General features: G+C 38.3%; 1 protein-coding gene across 1 annotated transcript in view; it reads right to left on the bottom strand.

Moving 5' to 3' along the window:
• abcc4 (ATP binding cassette subfamily C member 4 (PEL blood group)) overlaps window positions 1-18988 on the bottom strand; it is a 53304-nt gene that overhangs the window by 13634 nt on the left and 20682 nt on the right. Inside the window, exons 12-20 of the mRNA XM_084426677.1 lie at window positions 18691-18785; window positions 18025-18111; window positions 11125-11221; window positions 10846-11046; window positions 10493-10630; window positions 10355-10392; window positions 9281-9384; window positions 9043-9189; window positions 2004-2083 (exon numbers count right to left, since the gene is read on the bottom strand). Of these exons, the coding sequence (XP_084282803.1) occupies window positions 2004-2083; window positions 9043-9189; window positions 9281-9384; window positions 10355-10392; window positions 10493-10630; window positions 10846-11046; window positions 11125-11221; window positions 18025-18111; window positions 18691-18785 (987 nt within the window). The remainder of the gene's footprint in view (window positions 1-2003; window positions 2084-9042; window positions 9190-9280; window positions 9385-10354; window positions 10393-10492; window positions 10631-10845; window positions 11047-11124; window positions 11222-18024; window positions 18112-18690; window positions 18786-18988) is intronic.

Raw genomic sequence — 18988 nt, 5'->3', positions numbered from 1 at the left:
GACGAGCTATAGGACAGTGAAGCTTTGGGGGTGTTGATGGACGCAATCCATTTTTTTATCATCATTCTGAATCTGATCCGGATGCAGTCTTTAACAAAAATGCGTTTTTCTCAGCTTTTCGCTCAAAATGTTGCTTTTTTATGAAACTTACCCAAAAATGCATAAAGCTAGAATAAAACGTTCTTTAATTCCTATCCAGTTAATCACAAACGACTGGAAAAGTCTTGCAATTCATTAAAAAGAGTGGGACCATTGAACAACGTTCAGCTCTTAAAACTTCTGGAATCTTGAAATGTAAATATTCAGAAACTAGGAATGTTGCCCGTAGATTAAAATTGTACAAAAGTTGTCATTACATCAAATGTACCAGATTTTGCCAACACGGAGTCAAGCTGTCATAGTTAATCAGGTTTTTCTTCTTTTTTTTTTTGTCTTGTAGAAGTTCTGAATGGCCGGTAACTTAAAAACATTGTAGCCAAAGTGGCCGGTGAGTGAAAAAGTTCATTTCAAACCCTGCACCTGACCAGTCAAAAAATCACCTTGCTTTAGTAGGAAATCTTAGCAAACTTTTAGTCATCATAATGGTGTCGACTTGTAGTGTTACCGGGTGCAAGAATTCAAAGAGTAAACATTTAGTGGGAGCGAGTTATTTTCAGTTTCCAGTGAAGGATACAGTGCGTTGTAGGAATTGAATTCCAGACATGTGAATTCGTAAACATGAAGAGAACTCTGTGGCAGAAAATTGGAAAAACATCCATGTTTGTAGTCAACATTTCAAACTGGATGACAACGAACACTGTTTTAGGCAAAACACAGGGGAAAATAACAGAAAGACACTGCCGTTCTGTCAGTTCCGCTCAACCTCGCCGAAGTAAAACGCTGTCGCGTACAGGTAAAAGAGCTGCTGCCATAGTGTTCCATTTTTACCATAATGCTGTTTACAATGTTGACACAGTGCGATACAATTGTCGGTGAAAAACCTACTCTTGCAACAACTGTTTTGTTAATAAGCCTCAGTCGATCTGGCTGTCTAATGAGCAGGGATACAAAAATGCAGAAGTACCATCTATCGTTTTCATTGAAGGCCCTGGGGCTGACAAAAGTCAGCTGAATAACACGTTATGCAACATCCAACAGACTTTTAAAGACAAATAAACAGGAATTTCAAGGTCCAGGTAACACAGAGAAAGAGTAAACATTGTTCATTTACATACCGAAATTGTAACAATACAAGTTGTTGTAAAAGTGATTTTACTAAAAATAAAATGAATGCGTTGGGAAAAGTTTCTTTCATCTTCACTTTCACTAAACAGAGGAACACAAAAAGTGTATTGGCACTAGCACAAGAAAATGAAACAAATGATATTAACTTCCTTTGCGGTTCCTTAAACTACGTGTCGATCTCAAAGTCAAAGTTGTGTATGTATGTGTACACAAAGTTGTGTACAAATATGTGTGTACGTGTCACCAGTGTATGTATCATTCCGACTTGAAGGCACCAACACTGGAGAAATAGTACAAGCAGGACAGTGGTATGCTATTCTTTAGGAAGTATTCAACAATGCATGCTGACTTTGCTACCACACTAAAGGGAACCAATAGTGAGAGAGGACTGTGGGAAAGGCTAAGTGACTGCAGAGTTTTCTCATCCTGAGAGAGAACAAGAAAGATTTTGCTGCCCCACACAATGAAAAGCTCCTTAAAAGAAAGACTATTGTACTTCCACTCAGTCTGTCAAGCTTCAGACAATAGCGCTCTGAGCACATAAAGTGACGCCTGTCCCCCACGCATTGACCACATTGTCATTTGCCAGGGGAAAAGCCACAATATGCTGTTAGACTACAACACTTGGTTTACCAGAGCGAATAATAATGCGTATGGCCACAAGTGATGGGTGCTCTAATATAGCCACGTTACCAGTGTGCAAATTACAGTGTTTAACAGACGCTCAACTACACAACTTTACTAGGAAATACTTCTAAGCAAACTAAGCAATAGCAAACCTGGATAAAATCCACAAATGTCCAGGGAAGTAAGGAATCAAGTTGGCCAATGTCTTTGGAGAACCGGTTGAGGATTCTTCCTGAAATGAAAAGAGAAAAACCATTTAGCAAACACACAGCTTCCAGAACATCTAATGAGCTAGACAGGACAGCATGAAGAAGGATATCGAGAAAAAAAGCCTCATTAATACAATGAAATTCTTCTATTGTTATTTCTTAGAAAGTGACAATAAATAGAATAATACAATAAACAAAACTGCTTTATTGCTTGTTAATATTTGAATAAGCTTTATCGAATCGAAGTCATGACACTCTTTTGTCATTGAACCAGTGATAATAATGAAAGCACCACTAATTAAAAAGTCATACTGGGCAAACTTTTCTGTTGCATTATTTTATCAACAAACAACAACAATCCCATAATGCCCTTCACTTATCTAACTGGTTATGATAATACTGGCCATAAAGGCCTTTAACCTACAATTTGAATCACTGAAAGGATAATAAATGACAGATTAAACAAATAATGCAAACAAAGGAGAGCTCAATCAACAATGGCACCATTTGGGATATCTATTTGTCATTTGTCAGAAATGTTTACAGCTAATTATGCTGAGATTACAAGTTCCAAAGAACTGACAGACAAACACCCACTAGTGCTAACCATTCTTTATTACTAGAGACCATAGATTATAAACGATAAAGGCTAGAACGTAGAGACACAGGATACAGTAGTTGTGGCAATTAATCCACAACACAAGCTCATTCCAACCATAAAAGTTTTTCTAAATGTGATTTCTGTGAGTGCATCTCGCGGTAATTGCGCCTCGTGTGTGCGCTGCTGATAACAGGATCACGGAAAAGGGCTCCAACTGACTCTTCAGCAGTCATAAAAACTATCTATTAGACTTTTGAGACTTGTAAATGCTCTTTTGCTCATGTTATCAACGGTAACACCCCGATAAGGAGACCACGATGACAGAACCCAGGTCTGCTGTTTGCTCTTTAGAAGGTGAGAAGAAACTACTCTATACTGGTCATATCTGGATACCACCATTATCTAGCACAACTGTCATTCTAATACGCTGATGCATTTGTACATTGATCATTTATCCAATGTTTCTTGAGCATAAAATCAGCATATCAGAAGGATTTCTGAAGGATCATGTGACACTGAAGACTGGAGTAATGATGCTGAACATTCAGCTTTACCATCACAGGAATAAATTGCATTTTTAAAGGGTTAGTTCACCCAAAAATGAAAATTCTGTCAGTAATTACTCACCCTCATGTTGTTCCAACCCCGTAAGACTTTCGTTCATCTTCGGAACACAAATTAAGATATTTTTGATTAAATCTGAGAGTTGTCTAACTCCTCCATAGGCTTCTAAGGAACCGAAACTTGCTGGCCCAAAAAATGTATTAAAGACATCGTTAATATAGTCCAAGTGACTCCAGTGGCTCAATCTTAAGTTTATAAAGCGACGAGAATACTTTTTGTGCGCAAAAACAAACAAAAATAACGACTTTATTCCACTTTTCATTTCCTTCTCTCTGGGCGTCGGGTCTTTTTGCGTAGTGTTTAAGCGTAGCGCGTCTGTGTTGCACGTCACCACGTAGGCTCACTATTGGTGACGTGCAACACAGACGCGCTACGCTTAAAGGGATACTTCACCTCTGGGAAGATGAATGTGTATTTAAAATAGGTCATTTAAGTAGAAGAAATGTGAAGAAATTTTTGAATTTGGAGCTTTCTAGACTGAGAAAAGCCAGAAAATGTATTTTTGGCTTATGTGGATGAAAGACAACAACTCCCAGAATGCACCTGCTTCGCTGTCTTAGGAGGCCACGCCTACCGGTAAGGGAGCGCAGTTTAAAACAACAAAGCTAGCCTACGTGATGAGTTTGCGAGGGATTTAGAGAGAGCCCAAAATGTCCGGGATTCGGCTTTTGCGTTCTACAGTCGCCATTCATTCATCATGTTTACTGTGGCGAGCAGGACGAGGCTGACGGCCGCGGGAGAACAGCGCGAGGCCGGTGGCGTGATTACTGAGACGCGCCGGGTCTCCCATCTCTCACGGAGGAGCGGGAATTTTTCTTAGCAATGGTAAAACGCACATCAACCGATCACTTGTTTAGCGTTCATGTAAACACTACATTCAAATTCACCAATCGGAATGAATTCAGTTAGATTGAAACAAAAGGTGTGCATGTAAACAAGGAATAGCGACCGCAGAAAGCAAAAGCCGAATCCCGTACATTTTAAACGATCTCGCCCGCCGGACAAGTCCGGGAAAAGGAGGATGGTTACTTACTCAGCTTTCTCCTACTATTCAGCTTTCTCCACAGAACAAGAGCCTGCTAGCTTAGCTTCCAAAGAAAGACAGCTGACACTGTGTACATTCTGTGAGTGAGATCCCACCCTGTATGGGCGGGCTGAAAACATGCGGAACAACGCCATCTACTGCCTGTAGTCTTTAGCCTCTGGCCAGAAAATCCTCCGATGACGCAAAATGACGATTTTTGCGTCATCGGAGGATTTTTTCCAGACAAAAAACACATAAATGTCTTGTCTCAGGGGGATATGAGGGTGGAAAGCATGGTAATTCTAAAATACTACAGGTTTTCTACTAATACAAAGCTTAATGCTAAATCCTGAAGTAACCCTTTAAACACTACGCAAAAAGACTCGAGGCCCAGAGAGAAGGAAATGAAAAGTGGAAGAAAGTCGTTATTTTTGTTTGTTTTTGCGCACAAAAAGTATTCTCGTCGCTTTATAAACTTAAGATTGAGCCACTGGAGTCACTTGGACTATATTAACGATGTCTTTAATACATTTTATGGGCCAGCAAGTTTCGGTTCCTTAGAAGCCTATGGAGGAGTTAGACAACTTTAAGATTTAATCAAAAATATCTTAATTTGTGTTCCGAAGATGAACGAAGGTCTTACGGGGTTGGAACAACATGAGGGTGAGTAATTACTGACAGAATTTTCATTTTTGGGTGAACTAACCCTTTAATATATTAAAATAGAAACCATTTATTTTAAATTGTAATAATATTTCACAATATTACTGTTTTTACTGTATTTCGTATAAAGCATAACAATAATTACGCCCATGGAATGTCTTTATAATGATAGGTGTTCCAACAGAGCAAGTTTTGATGGTATCTCCAAATAATTTCATTAATTACTGAATAGGTGGAAATATTATAGCAAATAAGGTGCAATAAAAACCATCAGAGGCTTATAAAAGGCTACAGATCAGATTGTCCTAATAATGCTTTATGACTTATCAATCCAGACCATCATTTTCTATTCTTCAAAACAGCCAGTGAGAGCTGAAGGATTGCACCTCAATCCAAACACTTCACGCGCAACACAGCCAATGTACCTCACTGCATGAGCAAAGGCCTCAAACGCTGCCATTTACACAATACTCCAGAGTAAACACTGAAATCCAGGGTAAACATCGAAGACACAGCTTTACACTTTCCTCCTCCACTGAGGAAGTCTGGGAATCTCTTTAAAACAGACAAAGTGCACCTCAAAGACTGTGACTTCATCTAGATGAATGTCATCCAGTACCCAGAAGCACTAAATTAAAGACATTTTTGGACAGTGCACATAATAAGTGCAATAACATTCAATAGCCACAATCCGTACAACAGGAAACCATAGACACTCACAACTAAGTAGCTAAATTTACCATGGAATTACAGTAACATGTTTCGTTTGGAAATGTACCATGGTATTTTCAGGGCACAAAAGAAAACCCAATAAGCAATAGACACTTACAGACATACCACAAAGTACTATGGTAACTATATTATTATATAAAGAGGTATAGTGGTAATAACAAGGTATTATTGGAGAACAATGCTAACACTATGTTATATTTATAAAAATGGTATCATTCAGTAGTTGGTATGTACATTTTCAGGGATTTTCATAATTAAATGTCATTCAAATGAACAATTAATCATTAACATAAATAACACAAAATATGTAGAGGATTCCAAACACCATGTGTAGTCCTTTTAATTACTATACATACAGAGTATATACACATTTATATAAATACACATACAACTTCATTAAAACTTTTGACTTTGTGGATGATGAAATGTGTTGGACATTACTTTTGACTTTAAATTGAAGTTAAACTACCATTCAAAAGTTTGGGGTTATATATATACATACACACATACAGTGAGGAAAATAAGTATTTGAACACCCTGCTATTTTGCAAGTTCTCCCTCTTAGAAATCATGGAGGGGTCTGAAATTGTCATCGTAGGTGCATGTCCACTGTGAGAGACATAATAAAAAAATAAAAAAAATCCAGAAATCACAATGTATGATTTTTTAACTATTTATTTGTATGATACAGCTGCAAATAAGTATTTGAACACCTGAGAAAATCAATGTTAATATTTGGTACAGTAGCCTTTGTTTGCAATTACAGAGGTCAAACGTTTCCTGTAGTTTTTCACCAGGTTTGCACACACTGCAGGAGGGATTTTGGCCCACTCCTCCACACAGATCTTCTCTAGATCAGTCAGGTTTCTGGGCTGTCGCTGAGAAACACGGAGTTTGAGCTCCCTCCAAAGATTCTCTATTGGGTTTAGGTCTGGAGACTGGCTAGGCCACGCCAGAACCTTGATATGCTTCTTACAGAGCCACTCCTTGGTTATCCTGGCTGTGTGCTTCGGGTCATTGTCATGTTGGAAGACCCAGCCTCGACCCAGCCTCGACCCATCTTCAATGCTCTAACTGAGGGAAGGAGGTTGTTCCCCAAAATTTCGCAATACATGGCCCCGGTCATCCTCTCCTTAATACAGTGCAGTCGCCCTGTCCCATGTGCAGAAAAACACCCCCAAAGCATGATGCTACCACCCCCATGCTTCACAGTAGGGATGGTGTTCTTGGGATGGTACTCATCATTCTTCTTCCTCCAAACACGTTTAGTGGAATTATGACCAAAAAGTTCTATTTTGGTCTCATCTGACCACATGACTTTCTCCCATGACTCCTCTGGATCATCCAAATGGTCATTGGCAAACTTAAGACGGGCCTTGACATGTGCTGGTTTAAGCAGGGGAACCTTCCGTGCCACGCATGATTTCAAACCATGACGTCTTAGTGTATTACCAACAGTAACCTTAGAAACGGTGGTCCCAGTTCTTTTCAGGTCATTGACCAGCTCCTCCCGTGTAGTTCTGGGCTGATTTCTCACCTTTCTTAGGATCATTGAGACCCCACGAGGTGAGATCTTGCATGGAGCCCCAGTCCGAGGGAGATTGACAGTCATGTTTAGCTTCTTCCATTGTCTAATGATTGCTCCAACAGTGGACCTTTTTTCACCAAGCTGCTTGGCAATCTCCCCGTAGCCCTTTCCAGCCTTGTGGAGGTGTACAATTTTGTCTCTAGAGTCTTTGGACAGCTCTTTGGTCTTGGCCATGTTAGTAGTTGGATTCTTACTGATTGTATGGGGTGGACAGGTGTCTTTATGCAGCTAACGACCTCAAACAGGTGCATCTAATTTAGGATAATAAATGGAGTGGAGGTGGACATTTTAAAGGCAGACTAACAGGTATTTGAGGGTCAGAATTCTAGCTGATAGACAGGTGTTCAAATACTTATTTGCAGCTGTATCATACAAATAAATAGTTAAAAAATCATATATTGTGATTTCTGGATTTTTTTTTTTAGATTATGTCTCTCACAGTGGACATGCACCTACGATGACAATTTCAGACCCCTCCATGATTTCCAAGTGGGAGAACTTGCAAAATAGCAGGGTGTTCAAATACTTATTTTCCTCACTGTACATACTTTTATTCAGCAAGGATGTATTAAATTCTATTCTAAATAAAGGCTGTTCTTTTAAGTAAGCAAGTATGTAAACTTAATTTATATAGCACCTATCACAGATAGAAATCACAAAGTGCTTTACAAAGTGCAACAATTTAAATAAAAGAACAATAAAACACAGATAAATCTATCAGAGCTAAAAACAAAACATAAAAGCCCAATCAACTAAAAGCTTGTCTAAATAAAAGTGTCTTCAGCTGCTTTTTAAAAGAATCAACAGATGTGAACCAGCACATGGTTGTTTTATGTATTTAACATTGATAATAATAATAATCAGAAATGTTTCTTAGCACCAAATCAGCATATTAGAATAAATTCTGAAGGATCATGTGGCACTGAAGACTGGAGTAATGATGCTGAAAATTCAGCTTTGATCACAGGAATAAATTACATTTAAAAATATATTCAATTAGGAAATAATTGGTTTAAATTGTAATAATATTTCACAATATTACTGTTTTTAGTGTATTTTCGATCAAATATACAGTGTTGTTGAGCATAAGAGACTTTCAAAAACAAAAATGACCGACGCAAACTTTTGAACGGTAGTGTGTATAAGAACACGCAGTACATATCCAATGGATAAAATACAGCTATACCGGTCAGGTGAGATTCCAGGTGAGTGTTGCTGCATGACACACTGAGACTGACAGGTGAACTGTGCTTTTGACATGTTTACATGAACTCACTATCACACGCAGTGAACGGAAACAGTTTTCATTTTTATAAAAATATACTCCAACACTGTTAAGTTGAGTCCACTTTACTATTACAAGCTGAATATTAAATAACAATTGGTAATCTTAAATCACATTACTTAATAACAATTAATCAATCATCCATTAATAATGAACATCCTCATCTAGTATCAAAGTACCAGGGTACCACTCTACCACAGTATTTCTTCTGAGCCCTATATTACTGACGGATAATATATGGAGTCTGTGTATGAGGGATTTCGTTTGTTTAACTGCACATCAGCAGAGGTTTTCCAAGAACAGCACAGAACAGATAAATTGCTCGTAAGACTAAGAAAGAGGAAAGGAGGACATTTCACAGGATGTGCTGCCCTCTGTTGGTCACTTTCAACACTGCCTTTCAAACTACCTTGATAAACAGACACAGGAATATAATAACTAAGTCATTCTTATTTTTGAACTCACCAATAGGGTTGATGTCAAAGAAACGGACCGGGGTTTTCAGGATGCTGTTGAACATACGGCTGTGTAATGTCTCCGCTGATCTCACCAGACAGTTAAACGTGATCAGAGCACGCATGAAGCCGAAGATGATGGTGGCTCCTGTTAAGCCTGATTATGAAGAGAAGCAAAGACACACAATTTGGAGACATATGAAACATGTCTACATTTGTACTTTGGCTGCCTTCGATCATGAGCATACCTGCATAGATGCCCAGATAGAAATCCAGGTTGAGGGGTTGAGTCGTGTTAGTGCCGTTGGTTAAAGTGACGTTTGTGGAGTCTAGCTTCTCCTGCTCTGTGGCCCTGTCAATCACAAAATAATGACATTACAGAAGCTAGTAATAACCAGAACATCACCACAGCCGTTGTTTCACAAATTATCTGTGATTCATGTCTGGGGGTATTTTGATCATCACTTAAATCTACACATAACAGGAGGGTTAAGTCAAATGAATTGAAAGGTAATTTTAGGTGTTATACCATTGAGTTTTTAGAGTGACTTTGCCACAAACAAGACTTTAAATTGAAAATGTGCAAAGAAAAAGATATATAATTTAATTAATATAATGTATTGTTTATAAAAAATATAATATATAATAATATAATAATATTTGGTGGGTACATGCATTATATTGCATATAATGTGTGCTGGTCAACTAGTCTAAAATTAACAAACCCCTAGAAAACAGTAAAACAAAAAACAAAACAAAAAAACATAGGAACATTGTGTGTACATTTAAAATAGGCTACATAAATTATTATTCCAATATCCAAATATGATACTAAATCCCACAGAAAAAAGGGCTTCTATTTGTGACGTGCTGCCTTTGCATTTGAACATTGCACATTTTAAACAGGACATGCATTAGCTGAATAAATGTTAGCCAATACAAACATATTTATAGAAAACGGATGACAATGAATAGACAGGAGTCCAATAATAGCAAAACAAATCACTTACTCTAAAAAGAATATCAAGTATAAGTTAGACGAATCCGACATTTAATGAGGGCTGTGTTAACAGTAAAGTACAAAATACAACCATTGTATAATACAAAATGCTTTCTGACATTTTGACAAAAAAAACTCAGGAAAGAACAAAATTTAAACTTAACCCGTCAATTTTCATTTTACTATTATCCTCTCTCTCTGTGTGATATATGCGTGTGTGTGTGTGTGTGTGTGTGCATAAATATATATAATTTTTTGGAGAAAATGCTTTACAGTACTTTAATGCGCTGAAAATGGTAGCTTAGCAGCAAAGAGCACTCACCAATATGAAAGCCACCAGTCCTGAAGGACATAAAAAACCTATGGAGCAGAAAACAGCATTAGCATGAATCTCAGCGTGCGAGCGAGAGGTCTTTCAGTGTATAACTCTAAACCGCAGTAGCACTGCTATGCCTTTTACCTGTGCCAGAAGGTTGAGGAGCACAAGAAAAATCACCATGACGGTGTTTGCTCCAGCTCGAAAATATTTCCAATACACACGAAGACCAATGGTCCCCTCTGAGCGCGTCTCCTCGACCATGGTTTGCACATGCTCCATCTACACATTACAAACAATTTTAGTTGAAAATGTCTATGTTCATGATCAGGCAGTAATTAAAATCCCACCAATCCACTAGATGAAGCTATTGACCCATCTGATCTGTATATGTGAATGTACAGGGAAAGATCCCCCAAAAATAAACAAGAGAGTGAATCATGACAATTTTATACTATAGTACCGGACGGTGGAGGAGAAGTCAAAAGCACACCTACCGGCAGCTGATCGGATTCATCTTTAACAGATGAAGTTAGGGAACGACTGGAGTTCTGCGAGAGGGTCCGAGTGCGGGGGGAGCGAGGAGCCTCTCCTTTTTCACTGCCACCCTCCTCTTCCTCATCCTTCTTCAGCAGAGAGGTGAAATCCACTCCTGACTGCTGAAGCTCAGAGTATGTGCCGCTTGCCACCATGTGTCCCTGAGAGAGATCAAAACGATTACATTTTGGCTCATTTATTCACAGATGTTGGAATGCAAATTGAATGAAATGGCTCACCTCCTTCAAAACCAGGATCTGATTGGCAGCCTTCAGGAACTGCAGCTGATGAGTAACCAAGATCCTGGGCTTCTCCTTCAGAATACCACAAATACAACTGCAAGGACAGTCAGTGCTCTTAATAATCACCTCAAAGAAAACGTTAACATAAGAGTGAAAACTACAACAATACTCATGGTTCAATAGTTTGAGGTTGGTAAGATTTGTTAATGTTTTTGAAAGAAGTCTCTTATGGCTGACTTTATTTTATCTAAAATATGGTAAAAAAAAAAAATAGTAATACTGTGAAATTAAAGCTACAATATGCAAGAATTTTTGGCCTCTAGAGGGCGCTACATTCCAAACAACAACAACGGCGTAGCTTGATGACGATGTGAAGGAGCGTGGAATGATGGGAACTGTCGTTTTAAACTCCACCGTGGATGTAAATCAGTCAGACGGGAATCGAAAAATCATGTTCATGGATGAGGCTAAATTCTATTTTTATAATGACATGCTTTTTGTGGCAAGGGGGGCGTGGTTCAGCGCGGTCTGTAATGGGAGAGAGAAGAGACGAGCAAGTAGGTCAAGTGCAAATGACGAACACCTGTGTCTTATTGCTGCGCTGGAACGAGAGAGAGACTGAAGAGAAAATTGGACGCAGAGAAAGAAAACCGGTGGATCCGAGCTCTCATTTTTGAACTGTTTTGTGCCGTCGCGGTTGCCACGGTGAATGCGCGTTGTGCGCGACTTTTGTTTGTTTTGCTTTATTTTAATAAAGTACGAGTCCCAGTCACGCCGACCCCTGTCTTCTTCCTTCCTGACTCTTGAACCTCATCACACTTTTATTTCATTAAAATGAATTAACCGCAAGAAAAGTAAGGTTTAATACTAAATTGGTTATCATAGATGTTACTGTATGTCGAATTCATTGTTGTGATAACGCGGCGCAGTTTTACGTGTTCTAAACAATTGTTGTAAAAGTACATTCGAACATACAGTACCCATTTGCCAAAATACTGATTCATCTTTATGTATAACACATGCTATATTTATTTACATGGCCATAAACACCAGACGTGATAAACAATGTCAATAAACGGATATGACGCAATTGACTGGCGACTCCCAGCTCCCCCCTGCTCTAACGCCCCGTTTCCTTGGTTAAAATCGCAATTTTCTCACGATTTAAAAATAGTTGGAAGCATTTGGGATATTGTAAGTAATCAACTTAACAAAATATATAACACTGGCCTTGAGATTATGGGATATTTTAATGCAAAAGTCTTGCATATTGTACCTTTAATATATTTTAAAATATTATATATTCAGTGATGACAAAGCTGGATTTTCAGCATCATTACTCCAGTCTTCAGTGTCACATGATCCTTCAGAAATCATTCTAACATGCTGATTTAATGCTCAAGAAACATTTTAACATCATTAGCAGTACACTAGCGGTTAAATTTAATCATTTAGCAGATGCTTTTCTCCAAAGCGACTTACAAATTAGGACTAAATTAAGCGAGTCATCGTGAAGAGGCAAAAGCAACGCAAGAAGTGCTCAAAATACGATGTTCAGGCATTGTTCAGAGTAGCATAAGCCTGATAAGGGAGGATTAAAGGAAAAGGAAAGTTTTTTTTTTTTTTTAAATGAGGTTAAGTGCTCACTGAAGAGATGGGTTTTCAGCTGTCTTTTGAATGTTGTCAGGGATTCTGCGTTCTGGATGAGGGAGGGGAGAGCGTTCCACCAGCATGGAACCGTGAATGAGAATGTTCTGGAAAGTGATTTTGTGGCTCTCTGTGATGGAACCACAAGCCGTCTCTTATTGACCGATCATAGGTTTCTGGTACGGATGTAGACTCGTAGGAGCGAGTGAAAGTAGGAGGGAGCTGAGCCTGTGATAGATCTGTAAGCAAGCGTCAATGCCTTGAACTTGATGTGAGCAGCGAGTGGTAGCCAGTGCAGAGAGATGAACAGAGGAGTGACGTGGGCCCTTTTTGGCTCGTTGAAGACAAGACGAGCTGCAGCATTCTGAATCATTTGTAGAGGTTTAGTTGCACATGATGGAAGAAGAGCATTGCAGTATTCAAGCCTAGAAATGACCAGGGCCTGGACGAGAAGTTGTGTTGCATGCTCAGTTAGGAAAGGCCTGATCTTCCTGATGTTGTGTAGTGCAAACCTGCATGATCGAGCTGTCTTTAAAATGAGCAGTTGAACAACTTCCCATTTTTCAAAGTCAACGTTTATGTGGTGAAAGTGGAGTCGCTGATGACGCCATGAATGAACAAATAAGCCTAAACCTCGAGCTTAGACTTGAACTCGGGATTTCTTGTGCATATGACAGCGCTCCTACATAAGAGCTTATTTTTATCAGTCCTTTTGTCTTGTTCTATGGTTCTGTTTATCCAGCACCAGCTTTGAATGAACGATGTCCACAGACAAGGTAGTATGTTACATGATTTCATGAAAGTATGATGTATTGCGACATCAGAAACGAAGAAAAACTAAATAATGACTATTGTAACGCTTGACGTAAAGCAAGTCAAATTTGTAGTTTTCTTATGTCTCATTCGAACTACAGAAACGCGACCCGGTTTGGCAAACTTGCATAGTGTGGTTAAAGCAGATATAGGGCCGCAAAGCGAATCCAGAAGTGCCTTTCACCCTGTTACGACTTGATGAACCACTGATACGATTTTGGAAACATTATTTTAAGGTAAAAAATGTTACTTAGTGTTGCTTTAATATGAATGCATTAGTGAGAGTGATTGTGTGTGAATTAGTTATACCTGGCAGTGTCTCTATACTAATAGTGAAGCTGTGGGTTTCATTTACAAAGAAATATATGCTGTAATTTTTCAGTTTCTAAACTATTTTATTGATAAATAGCGCTGATCTGCGCGTGATGCGTGAGCTACTGTCTGTATGCGTGTGTGTTACAGTACAGCAGCGCATTAGTTTAGAACTGCGTTTAACTTGCATGTACAATAAGCGGTTTAAAACGTGAGTTCACCCGATCAATTTTGAGCATCTAGATAGTAAGATCAAATATACCTTGTGGGTACTATTTTTAATAAATAAGATAGTAAACAATTTTTTTTAGAGCTAACCTGTGTTAAACTTCTAACCTTGATTCAACCTGTTAAACTTTTAACCTGACTTCTCCTTTGGGTCTAACATTATGCAGGGTTTCTGCACACTTTTTAAAGTAAAATTTAAGGCTTTTTAAGACCTTTTTAAGACCCAAAGAAATCAAAATTAATACCATGCATTAGGGGTGTGCAATATTGACAAAATATGTCTCGATATTTTCAAAGTTTTGTTGATAATAATTAGATAATATTTTACTGATTGTGTTTCTGTGCTTGGTGCCATGGCTGGTTTAGGCCTGTTGTTGACAGCTGACTGACAAAGATATTCATATTTTTCATATTCTATGCAGTGGTCAGTTCACAGCAGTGACAGAAATTAAACATTTTTTATTAAGGGGTAATATTTGCCACCTTAAATTGATTTCCAGGGGCATTTTCACCTATATATGGACATTTGTAGATGTATGCATCACCTTTAATGTCAAATTCTAACATTCTAATTAAATTCTATTAGAATAATTACACAATACCACTGTTACCAGTCAAATTAAATCATTAAATCAAAGTCCATCTTTGCAGTGCAGAGGTGACACAGAAGTGGCATCAGATCTGGCATTAATATATTTACACTGCATTTACAACTGCATAAATAAAGCTATGAGATTGTTAAATATGAACTGATTTCTAATTGTAACGTTCTAATTAAAGGGTACTTTAAATGTGAAACTAAAACTGCCAATAGGTGGCGGCAAGTCACTGTCTTAATAAGTGAGTTGAGGGAGTCATTCATTCAACCGATTTGATCAAACGGCTGATTCATTTGGGAAAGCAGCAAGTGATTGTTCATTGAATCATTAAATTGATTCGTTCAAACCGCAGATTCCATAAAAAAATAAAATAAAATAAAAATCATCGCTGTCTGTTGCATTGAGACTCTGCAATGGCTTCATTTTGAAATTCTCGTCAGCGAAATAAAGGGAAAACAAACAATATTGACAATATTGTTTATAAAATGTAACTCACAATGTTAATTTATTGTTAATTTAACGGTTATATAAAATAAATATCACATTTGCAATTGTGCATGGAAAACGGCACTCTTGCTGATGTGATATTGTAGGCCTATGATAACAACATAATATGATATAAATATAAGACAAACTCATTTGGGAACATACCTATAACCATACACATCACGCAATGAAAGCACGAGAGACAAAAGCGAAGTCAGCTCGCAGTGCCTCGTATATCGTTAAAACAATGATTACAATATCATAATAGACAACACACATCGCACACCACTACGCACATAAAGAATGAACTTAGAATTTAACTGACATTTACCAACTTGCTTCTCCTTCTCTCCTCCTGTTTCGCGTGCAGGAGACAGATGTAATGCTGCCGCGAATGTGACGAGAAATGTTGCGTGAACAAGCAAAATGTAAGACCTTTCATAAGTAAAAATAAGACTTAAGACTTTTTATGGCCTTACATTTTAAAAATCTAATTTAAGACTTTAAAGGGGTCATATAATGGTACATGCACTTTTACAAGTTGATTGCACTGAAATGTCTGTTGGCAGTGCCTGTACACAACCATCCTATCATGATTAAAATCCATCCAGTGGTTTTGTTTTAATCTCCTTATATGTTTGACCATCTATGAAATCAAGCCGTTCGATATTGTGACGTCATAAGATCGTACGCCCCTCCCGCGATTGTGATTGACAGCCGTGCTTCAACACAAGACCCGCCCTGAGCAAGCTGTGACAGCCGTCGTCATAGTAGTCCGCCATTGTTGATATGCTGGAGTAGAATGGCGTCTACGCGATTGTGGTGTTCTGTTCTTAGATGTAATAAGGAACACAGCAGTCATTTGGATGTTCCTAAATCTGAGCCGTTATAGATGCAGTGGCTGAGTTTTGTTTTTGAAGGATATGCCCAAAGGATTGACGCGGGGATTCCCTCACGAGGATTCCCCACGATCATCCATGCTTTCATGTTTACGCGAATCATTTCACACCAGACAGCTTTACAAACGAGAAAAAACGGATCGGTACCAACGTGTTACTGCTGAACCTCCAGAAGATGTGAGTGTAATGTTTTATTAACCTTTATATTAGTATTTATATTAATCTTTGCGAAATTTGCAAACCTTGCTGCAGGCTTCACGATAAATGCATCTAAGGTTTACACTCAGGGTACATTACAGCATGTTTTCTATGTACGACGTTCTCAATATAATTCATAATCCCACGTTTATAATGAACAACGCGTGGTTATTGTGTTACAAACGGTGTACGCACAGAACAGAGGGGCGGGGTGAGCAAAGCTCATTATCATTTAAAGACACATGCACTGAAACGGCGTGCTGAAAACAGAGCTGTTTTTGACCAGGTAAAATTAGTGTTTTCTTACAATACTAATGAGAATTTTTAATTAAAGTATATTACAAACTTTTAATTTAGACCCTAAAGAATCATATTAGCTTGTACAAAAATGGCATTATATGACCCCTTTAAGACTTTTTAAGGATCCGCGGACACCCTGTTATGACAAACATTTTTCATAACTTCCTCTTCTAGGTCTAACCATATAACAAACTAAATTTTACTTCTTCTTTTAGGTCAGGTCTTACTAACCTTTTGATAAAGGTTGAAAAGGTTTTTTGCCTGCATTATGCCATGATATATTGAGTAATCAACTGACTGTTAACCCTTTACAATGTTTTTTGATGATTTTGCTTATGCCAGTAACAGAGGGTAAATAAGGGAGGGGCTTGCTTTACCAATTGAACCAATCATATTGATAGAAGGTGACATGTTAGTCACGCTGATTTTATTTTGATGTGTCTGTCTTTGTCCTATAAAACCTGATGTATTCTTTTGCTTGGGTGAGATTCTCTGAGAATTGCTCGAGTACTCTCCCGGCCGTAAATAAAGAACTCAAAGGACATTTGCTGAAGTCTGTCTGTCATTTTCTGCTGCGCAGCAGGTGAGTTAGATTAAAGAGGTAGACTACGTTAGGGAATGTCGATTGGAGACAACCCAGGGAATGTCGATTGGAGACAACCCAGGGAATGTCGATTGGAGACAACCCAGATAGTTAGTTTGCATTAATTTGCCATTTTAAAGGTTGAAAACAGAGCGTAAAAGTGGACTTCAAAGATTTCTTATTCTGTTGCGCCCTCTATAGGCCGTGAACAGTGACTAGTCCACATCAAGCTTAAAGCGTCATGGCAGGGCATCAAAGTACACGGATAGCAGATTTCTCTCGAGTCAAGAGTCGGTTAATGGTTACAACAGTTCTCGAGTCACCTGTACACTGAACTAAAGAAACAGTCCAGAGTTGGAGCCGTCTGTGAAGAACCGATGAGCTGCTAATATGAGCATGCGTAAACCGAGCAGTTGACTCGAAAGACGGAGCGAAATTAGTTTTGTTCTTATGGTTTAGGTAAAAAGGTGAGTGATTAAGACTAATTTATTCACTTTATATGCTTGAGGCATGTAAAACATCCACGTTTCACATCATTATTGTATATGTGAAGTCATTGCGTGATTACGTAGACGAACTGGTGAGTCGGTTTTTTGAGCTTATTCATTGAAACGAACCATCCAAAAGATCCAGTTCAAGGAAAAGAATCGGACTTCCCATCACTAGCGTCTTGATGTGTCATATGAACTACTTTCATGAAGCTTTTATGGTTTATTTGGCCCTTTATTGAGTTTGACCGCCCCTAAACACTAAAAGCTCTTATTGTATGGAAAAGAACAGAGTGAAGAGCAACAGAAAAATGCAACAGGATCCGTGAAAAGTAAAGACTTACTGTTCAAACAGGTGTCTGCCCACTTCAGCATCCACTGCACTCAATGGATCATCCAACAGGTAAATGTCAGCATCCTGATACACAGCCCTAAAACCCACAGACAGAAACAGGTCTGCTTAAAAATCTAATAAAACATCTCCAAAATATACACTTCCTATTAGCAAATATATGTCAGTTTGTTTATATAGAAATGGCTTATGGTTTGATTTTTTTTTCCACTATATCATACACCTTACAAAGTGTCATTGTTTACATTAATTAATCAGTATGTCCAAGATACAGTCTTCTGAATGCACATTATGCATTATATACATTATATATATATATATATTTTTTTTCTTTTCTTTCTTTTTTTGCTCAATGTATCCGTTAAGGTTAGGAAAGGGCTTGTGTTTAATTGTATAACTGAATAATGAAGAGGGAAAATGGTTGAGTTAACAGGTGTGGCGGGTGGTGTGGCGCAATGGATAAGACAAATGCCTGTGGTGTGAGAGACCCGGGTTCGAATCCACTGTGAGACACCAATGTGTCCCTGAGCAAGACACTTAACCCCTAGTTGCTCCAGAGGCGTGCGACCTCTGACATATATAGCAATTGTAAGTCGCTTTGGATAAAAGCGTCAGCTAAATGAATAAATGTAAATGTAAATGTAACAGGTTGGGATACCTAGCCAGGTTGACTCGAGCTTTCTGCCCTCCACTGAGAGTTGCTCCTCGGTCTCCGATCACAGTCAAATCCCCATCAGGAAGCAGCTCCATGTCCTATACGACACAGAGAGAACTACAGTTTGCTTAAAATAACTTTAGCTTTATGCTGGTGTAGATGTCAATTTAAAGTTTACAGTATATAGCTTTGGAGTGAGATACACATACTAAACCTAGTGCTGTCAATTTAGTGTTATTATTTCACGGCAATAATGTTTACTTTAATGCACTTAACAAATAACCCCGATGCATAAATAGAA

Source organism: Rutilus rutilus (assembly GCF_951802725.1).
Source record: "Rutilus rutilus genome assembly, chromosome: 12".
Classification (NCBI taxonomy): Eukaryota; Metazoa; Chordata; class Actinopteri; order Cypriniformes; family Leuciscidae; genus Rutilus; species Rutilus rutilus.
The sequence above is the reverse complement of the archived record's forward strand: the minus strand, read 5'-3'. Positions and strand labels throughout refer to the sequence as shown.